Genomic DNA, 8,637 nt, shown 5'->3' on the forward strand with positions numbered 1-8,637 from the left:
CGGGGCTGGGAGCGGGCGCCATTATTGGCTGCATATTCATTGTCCCTGTCAGCCGCGTACGGCTGCCGGAGGCTCCCTTCCCCTGTTATGTGCACATGCGCTCGGGGCTGGGAGCGGGCTCCATTATCAGCCGAACATGTACTTCGGCCTCGAGCGAGGTCGGAACTATGCTCCGCCCACCCGCAGCTGTCTGTGTTTTTCTTTTTCTAGAGCGCGGGTTTGCTTTATTATTGAGCCCTCCTTCTGTGCTGCAGCGCTCTTCAACCTTATTCTAACACAGTCATAAGTTACAGGCTCAAGTCCTGTTTAAGTCATTATAGCATTATTTCTCTGGCCGCGGGCCCTTGTCTGGCTTTAGCCATGCCCACTCACGGCCGCGGGATCCTTCTAGCGGTCCTGGTCACCTATTGTTTTTTTGCCGGGGCTGCAATTCTTACAATGCTTGGTTCTTGTTCCACCAGCACCACTGCTTCCCCTGCTATATCTATCCCTCGCCCAGTCTATATCCGTCTTGGCTTAGGTCTCCGCCTGGGAGAGGTCCGCCCTACGCCGGCCCTCCAGAGGGACCCGCTTCCCTTCTCTCTATATCACTGCTCTCACAAGCGTGATAGGGATGTATTCTCTGACTCATTCCCTGGGTCTCCTGATAGGCACGGGTGCTCCCCTCTTAGGACTCGCCCGCTGCTCCACTTGTACAAGCGTCGCTCCCTCAGGACGCTTCCGTGGTTGCCGCTCTGGCTTTCCAGAACCACGTACCCGGTCGGTGTGTCGATCCTGGAGAGTCTTAGTCTCAACTTCCAGACCTTGTCTCACTTTGGTTGGATGGTCATTTGGGACAAGCCCAACCGCTCTCCTGGGGCTCCAGTTCGATGCGGCCTCTGCCCGCTTTCGGCTCCCTGCTCCAGTTTCCATTCGCTCTTGCATGGATGTCCTGGGTCGATTGGCGGCGGCCGTGGAGGCAGTGCCTTTTGCCCAGTTTCATCACTGACCTTTTCAACTGGTGATTTTCTTCCGGTGTGACAGGTCTCCATTGTCTCTCGGCCGCAAGATCATCCTCTCTCGTCAGTCTTGTTGGTCCCTTCTATGGTGGATTCGTTTTCCCTCTTTTTTTTTTCAGGGGTGTCCCTTCCTGTCCATCCCTGCCTGTCTGTAAGGCTGGGGAGGAGTTTTCAGGGACCGCCCGGTCTGAGGTCTTGGCCCCCGAGAAACTTTTTCCCCTTCAACATTTTGGGGCCTAGGGCAATTCTTTCTTTGCTTGCTGCTTGGGAATTTCCCTCCTGGGCAGAACTCAGGTTTCCGGCCATCTCAGTTATCTTCAGTCTGGCTGTCCCTGGGATGTGATTTCTAGGCCGGTCCTCAGCCGTCCAAGACCACTGGTCCCTACATCCAGGGGTGTTTGCTGTGATCTGCAACACCTGGGGCGCTCCAGGCGTGGATCTCTGCTTGTGCCGCCGCAACCGAAGCGTTCCTCTCTCTCTTGGTCGAGCCTTGCCCTACCTTGTCTATTTGGTGGTCGGGTTTTGCCCTACCTTATCGGTTTCCTCCCTTTCTTCTCCTTTCAGGGTCCTGAGGAAACTCTCAGTAGGACATTTCAGCCATTCTAGTGGCCCAGCCTGGGCCCGGTGGGCGTTGTAAGTCTTCATGGTCAGGCTCATGAACGACTTAACGTTGTGCCTTCCCTATCGTCCAGACCTGTGTCCTGTCACCTGTGCCACCCCTATTACAGTCTCTGCTTTGACAGCGTGACAGTCGAGATCGTGGTTTTGAGAGCTGCGGTTACTCTTCCCAAGTCATTCGCACCATGCTCAGGGCTCGTTAGTCCTCCTCGGCAAAAATTTTAGTTGGTGTGAAGCTCAGGTCTTGTGTCCGGTTACCTTTTCGGTTTCCCGTCTTCTCTCTTTCTTGCAGTTGGGATTGGAACTGGGGTTGTGTCTCAGTTCCTTTAAGGGTCAGGTTTCGACCCTTTCTATTCTTTCCAGCATCCTCTAGCTTCTAATTCTCTTGTCCGGACCTTCCTTCAAGGAGTGGCGCATGCTGTCCCTCATCGGTCACCTTCTCCCCCTTGGGACTTGAATCCTGTTCTGGGGGTACTCCAAGGGGAACCTTTTGAACCTTGGAGGTGTCCCTGCGCCTCTTTTCTTGGAAAGTGGCGTTTTCTTGTTATCACCTCCATTCGGAGGGTGTCTGAATTGGCAGCTCTCTCCTGACGTTCTCCGTTTCTGGTGCTTCACCAGGTCAATGTTGTCTTCCGATCAGATCCTTCCTTTTTTGCCTAAGGTTGTTTCGGCCTTTCAGCTCAATAAGGACATTGTTCTTCCGTCCTTTTTGTCCCGCTCCTTCTCATTCTAGGGAGCATTTACTCCACAAACTGGATGTGGTTAGGGCTGTTAGGTATTACCTCTATCTCTTCTTCGTTTCATCAGTGCGATTCCTTTTTCGTCCTTACGGAAGGTCGTCGTAAGGGACAACCTGCTTCCAAGGCCACCACTTCTCTGTGGATCCGGTCTGCCATTTCGGAAGCCTATCGCTGTAGGGGGAAGACTCCTCCCTTCAGGGTTGTGGCTCATTCTACCTGTTTCTGTTGGGGCATCCTGGGCTCTCCAGAACAAACCTCTGCCTCGCAGATTGCAAGGCAGCTACTTGGTCGTCTTTTCTCACTTTCTCGAGGTTCTACCGGGTTCATACCTTCGCATTGGCTGATGCTAGTCTGGGCCGTAAACTGCTGCAGCCGGCAGTGGAACAGCCATCTGCCTGACTATCTGCCCACCCAAGGGACGGCTTTGGTACGTCCCGCGGTCTGTGTCCCCCAATGGAGCCGATAGAGAAAAGGAGATTTTTTAACACTTACCGTAAAATCTTTCTCGAAGGATCCATTGAGGGACACAGCTCCCGCCCCTTTTGGGTTTCTCTTTGGTTCTCTGTCCGAGGGCGTGTTCAGTTAGATCTTTTTTTCTGTTCTCCTTTTAACGACCAAGATGAAACTCATTTTGCTGCGCATTTGCAGCTTCTTTATGCCTGCAGCGAAACACGTTGCATCTTGGTCATTAAAGTACATCTTATCCTCCATACTGTGTCCATCAGCGCCGCACAGAGCCAGCTGCATCCAATGAAGTCTTCCTCTGTGGGATGGGAGAACGAGGTGGCATTCCAGCTCCTGCCACTTGGCACCACAGACAGATATAGGAAAGGTGCCAAGTGTGAGGGGCTGAAATTAGAGATGAGCGAACTTAGTGATTCGATTAGTCACTAACTTCGCGGCTCAGTGGTTGATGACTTTTATCCTGCATCAATGAGTTCAGCTTTCAGGTGCTCCGATGGGCTGGAAAAGGTGGATACAGTCCAAGGAGAGAGTCTCCAGCCCACTGGAGCACCTGAAAACTCAACTAATTTATGCAGGATAAAGTCATCAACTGCTGAGCCAAGAAGTTCTTGACGTATCGAATCACTGTAACTTTGCTAATCTCTAGCTGAAATGCCTCCTTGCTCCCCCTCCCCATCCCTGTCTGACAGTGAGCTGCGAGCCAAGCCCTGTTTCCAAATCTCACACCTACACTCATTGTGACTACTCGGAGCAGGAACGAGATTTGGGATCGGGGCTCTGCCTCCAGCTGACGTGTCAAACCGGGATGAGAGGGGGTAGTGATTAGTTTCCACGCCTTTCATCATTTTAGGGGCTTGGTTACACCGCTTTGCACCAGAGAATAACAGAATTTTACTATGTTCTGGAAGCCCAGACAGATATGAGAGGTACCATGTGTCTCCTCGTCCTTACAGGGTCGGTGTTTTGGAATGTGAATAGCAGGTCACAGATCCCTCCCTTTTGAAACTATTCGGGTGGAGGATGGAAGCTGCACAGTGGTTGATATCAGTCTTCCAGAAGAGCATTGATGTTTCCATTCACTGATTCCCAGCAGAGATTTTAAAAATGTAAAAAGGAATTGAAATGTAAAAAGGAATTGGAACATAAAGTATATTTGGAGACTGAAAATCAATGTCTCCCTATGGTGCAGCCCTCCCGCACTGTCCTGGCTGCAGGTGGCCAATATAACAGTGTGGATAGATACCTCAATATAACACAAGGATGTATTCAGATTTGGCAGAATTGGTCCAGTGTTAAAGGGGTACTCACCTGGTGTATATATTTATTATATTATATAAATATATATGTATATTATAATTTTTTTTTTTTGTATATATATTAGAATATATATTTATTTATTTTTTATATTTATTATAATATAAATAAATATTTATATATTATCTTATTATATAATTTTTTTTTTTATCAACCTTGTGCCAGAAAGTTAAACAGACTTGTCAATTACTTCTATTTAAAAATCTTAATCCTTCCAGTACTTATCAGCTGCTGCATGCTCCAGAGGAAGTTGTGTTCTTTCCAGTCTGACCACAGTGCTCTCTGCTGCCACCTCTGTCCATGTCAGGAACTGTCCAGAGCAGGAGCAAATCTCCATAGCAAACCTCTCCTGCTCTGGACAGTTCCTGACATGGACAGAGGTGTCAGCAGAGAGCACTGTGGTCAGACAGAAAAGAACTTCCTGTGGAACATACAGCAGCTATGTACTGGAAGGGTTAATTTTTTATATTTTTTTTTATAGAAGTAATTTACAAATCTGTTTAAATTTCTGACACCAGTTGATTTATAAAAAAAAAAAAAAAGTTTTCCAGTGGAGTACCCCTTTTTTAAATGCAGATTTTACTGCAAACTCACTTTATATTTAACCCCTATACCACCGTTTCCAAACCAGGGTGCCCCCAGCTGTTGCAAAACTACAACTCCCAGCATGCCCGGACAGCCTTTGGCTGTCCGGGCATGCTGGGAGTTGTAGTTTTGCAACAGCTGGAGGCACCCTGGTGGGAAAACTGTGCCCTATACATTAAATGGTTACATGCTACGGATTGGAAGGCCTTTACCGTCGCTCAGTTTCTCCAGGTGGTATCCGAACCCCAGCCATATATGTTGTACTGTATCTGCATGACAAATTCCGCCATGTCTGACCACAGACAATGTATCTACTAATCCCTGGGTGCATGTTCTCTCTTTGACCGCCTCTTCCTTTTAGGCTGTATGTTCTATGGGTTGGCCAAGAATGGATCCTCTCTCTCCTACCTGTCCTCTCTTCGTCGGCCGTTTCTTGACCAATGCGGGTCATGTTTATCCTGCTCCTTATAATCTCTTCTTATTCCTTTTAGCATGAAGGACGCAGGTGACCTGCCGATCCAATGCGAGATCTCTCCGCTCGTTTCCTATGCTGGAGAGGTAAGATCCTGCAACGGTAGCTGTAAATTAGAGCCCTGCACGGCCGGTCTTCTTAATGCATCACCAAATGTGATTATTTTTAAAGGTTAAAATAATTTATTCACATTTTTTTAAAATATTTTTGGCAATATTAAAAAAATAATAATTTACTTGTCACAAAATGTGAAAAATTAAGAAAAAACTCGTCCTATTTCTCACTATTGACCAGCAGAGGGAGCTAACAGGAGGAATCTGGTGAAAGAAAGCAACTTGTCTAGCTGCTGCAAATTGGACCTCTCCCGTCTACCTTCCTCCTCTTTCTATGTGCAAAGGGAGAAGGAGGGAGATGGGGTTTTGCAGTTTTTTCCATTCCACTCTCACCATTTTGTTGGTGTCTGAAGAGTGGTACAGAACAGATTAGATGTCTCTTGATAGGTCACTGCTCCACAGGGACTTCAAGAAAATGGTGCTTGCTCCCCCTTTTATTTCACCTAGTCTGTGCTATGCACATGTGCAGTAAGCAGTTCATGCTTTTCTGAGAGACACTCTCCGTCTTAACTTTCTTATGCCCTGTGCCTGCCATAAAGCAACTGTGTATGTGTTGTGAAGTGACACACCACAAAGAGGCTATGGTAATGGCAGCCCCCAATACATACTTAATAAATAACATTAAAACTACATTGTCCTAAAACTTAATACATAAATAAAATTCTATCAAGATAAAGCATTTCATTTATTAAAGGGGTACTCTGGTGGAAAACTTTATTTTAAATTTTTTAAATCAACTGGTGCCAGAAAGTTAAACAGATTTGTAAATTACTTCTATAAAAAAAATCTTATTCCTTTCAGTACTTATTACTACAGAGTAAATTCTTTTCTATTTGGAAAACAGAGCTCTCTGCTGACATCATGAGCACAGTGCTCTCTGCTGACATCTCTGTCCATTTTAAGAACTGTCCAGAGTAGGCGAAAATCCCCATAGCAAACATATGCTGCTCTGGACAGTTCCTAAAATGGACAGAGATGTCAGCAGAGAGCACTGTGCTTGTGATGTCAGCAGAGAGCACTGTGTTCCAAAAATAAAATAATTTCCTATGTAGTTTTCAGCAGCTAATAAGTACTGGAAGGATTAAGATTTTTTTTTTAATAGAAGTAATTTACAAATCTGTTTAACTTTCTGGCACCAGTTGATTTAAAAAAAAAAAAAAATTCCACCGGAGTACTCCTTTAACTTAAAAAAAAAAATTAAAAAAAAAGTACCTCCCATAACATTTTGTTCCGAACGCTGGCTGCAGGGGATCGTGATGTCAGACCTCGCCCCTTCAATGCAAGTCTATGGGAGGGGGCGTGGTGACTGCCACCCCCCTCCCCCTCCCATAGATTTGAATTGAAGGGGCGTGGCGTAACGTCACGACTCCCTGCAGCCAGCGTTCGGAACAAAATGTTCCAAACACTGGGGCAGTGGAGTACCCCTTTTAAAGTTAATTTTCTGCTGACACGAATCTTCTCGCCCTTTATTTCAGGGTCTGGAGCCGTACGTCCAGGGCCAGGAGTTCCACGCCCCGCTTACAATAGACGAGAGCGGAGTTCATCAGTCGGTGAGGAACGGCGTGTGTCCCTAGAGGCGTCCGCAGGCTTAACCCATTCCTGCTCGAATAGGAATATTTAAGTTGGGGGGGGGGGGAGGACTCCGGTGACTGAAGGGTACTTGAACTTATTTACATGGGTCTTCCTGCTCTGTCTCTGCCAATTATGGACTTCAGACATTTTTAGCCAAGGTTTTTAAAATGCCAAAAAAATATGTAAGAAATATTTATAGCGGGCGCCGTATGAAGGGAAATATTAACTATTTTTTTAAATTTGTACATAGTAATGTACATTCAGAATTTTATTGTAATGTATTATCTTTTACTGTTCTGTCTTTTTTTTGTTTAATTTTGGATGGGATCAGGGTATTTCTTTATTAAAAATAAAATTATAAACTGTAGAGGAGATCAGATTCGACTCCTACCGGTTTATCTGTTTGGTTTAAGGCAGAGCTCTATCTGTATACAGCATCTCCCATAAGTGACTCCGCCCCTCACATTATATATACAGCATCTCCCATAAGTGAGTCCACCCCTCACATTATATATACAGTGTATCCCATAAGTGACTCCACCCCTCACATTATATATACAGTATATCCCATAAGTGACTCCACCCCTCACATTATATATACAGTATATCCCATAAGTGAGTGCACCCCTCACATTATATATACAGTATATCCCATAAGTGAGTGCACCCCTCACATTATATATACAGTATATCCCATAAGTGAGTCCACCCCTCATTATATATACAGTATCTCCCATAAGTGAGTCCACCCCTCATTATATATACAGTATCTCCCATAAGTGAGTCCACCCCTCACATTATATATACAGTATATCCCATAAGTGACTCCACCCCTCACATTATATATACAGTATCTCCCATAAGTGAGTCCACCCCTCACATTATATACAGTATCTCCCATAAGTGAGTCCACCCCTCACATTATATATACAGTATATCCCATAAGTGACTCCACCCCTCACATTATATATACAGTATATCCCATAAGTGACTCCACCCCTCACATTATATATACAGTATATCCCATAAGTGACTCCACCCCTCACATTATATATACAGTATATCCCATAAGTGACTCCACCCCTCACATTATATATACAGTATATCCCATAAGTGACTCCACCCCTCACATTATATATACAGTATATCCCATAAGTGACTCCACCCCTCACATTATATATACAGTATATCCCATAAGTGACTCCACCCCTCACATTATATATACAGTATATCCCATAAGTGAGTCCACCCCTCACATTATATATACAGTATCTCCCATAAGTGAGTCCACCCCTCACATTATATATACAGTATATCCCATAAGTGACTCCACCCCTCACATTATATATACAGTATATCCCATAAGTGACTCCACCCCTCACATTATATATACAGTATCTCCCATAAGTGAGTCCACCCCTCACATTATATATACAGTATATCCCATAAGTGACTCCACCCCTCACATTATATATACAGTATCTCCCATAAGTGAGTCCACCCCTCACATTATATATACAGTATCTCCCATAAGTGAGTCCACCCCTCACATTATATATACAGTATCTCCCATAAGTGAGTCCACCCCTCACTAATATATATATACACACACACACACATCTCACGTTATATATATACAGTGTCTCCCGTGAGGGACTCTGCCCCTCACGTTATATATATACACAGTGTCTCCCGTGAGGGACTCTGCCCCTCACGTTATATATATACAGTGTCTCCCGTGAGGGACTCCGCCCCTCACA

At 45.5% G+C, this 8,637-nt stretch overlaps 1 protein-coding gene across 1 annotated transcript in view; it reads left to right on the top strand.

Moving 5' to 3' along the window:
- The window catches only part of UAP1 (UDP-N-acetylglucosamine pyrophosphorylase 1), a gene marked incomplete in the record, with an annotated part of 21,069 nt that extends 13,821 nt beyond the window's left edge, over window positions 1-7,248 (top strand). The window contains 2 exon segments of the mRNA XM_056523290.1: window positions 5,212-5,278; window positions 6,781-7,248. Of these exon segments, the coding sequence (XP_056379265.1) occupies window positions 5,212-5,278; window positions 6,781-6,879 (166 nt within the window).
- Window positions 7,249-8,637: the final 1,389 nt, after the last annotated feature.

This window comes from Hyla sarda, chromosome 6, assembly GCF_029499605.1.
Source record: "Hyla sarda isolate aHylSar1 chromosome 6, aHylSar1.hap1, whole genome shotgun sequence".
In the NCBI taxonomy this organism is placed as follows: Eukaryota; Metazoa; Chordata; class Amphibia; order Anura; family Hylidae; genus Hyla; species Hyla sarda.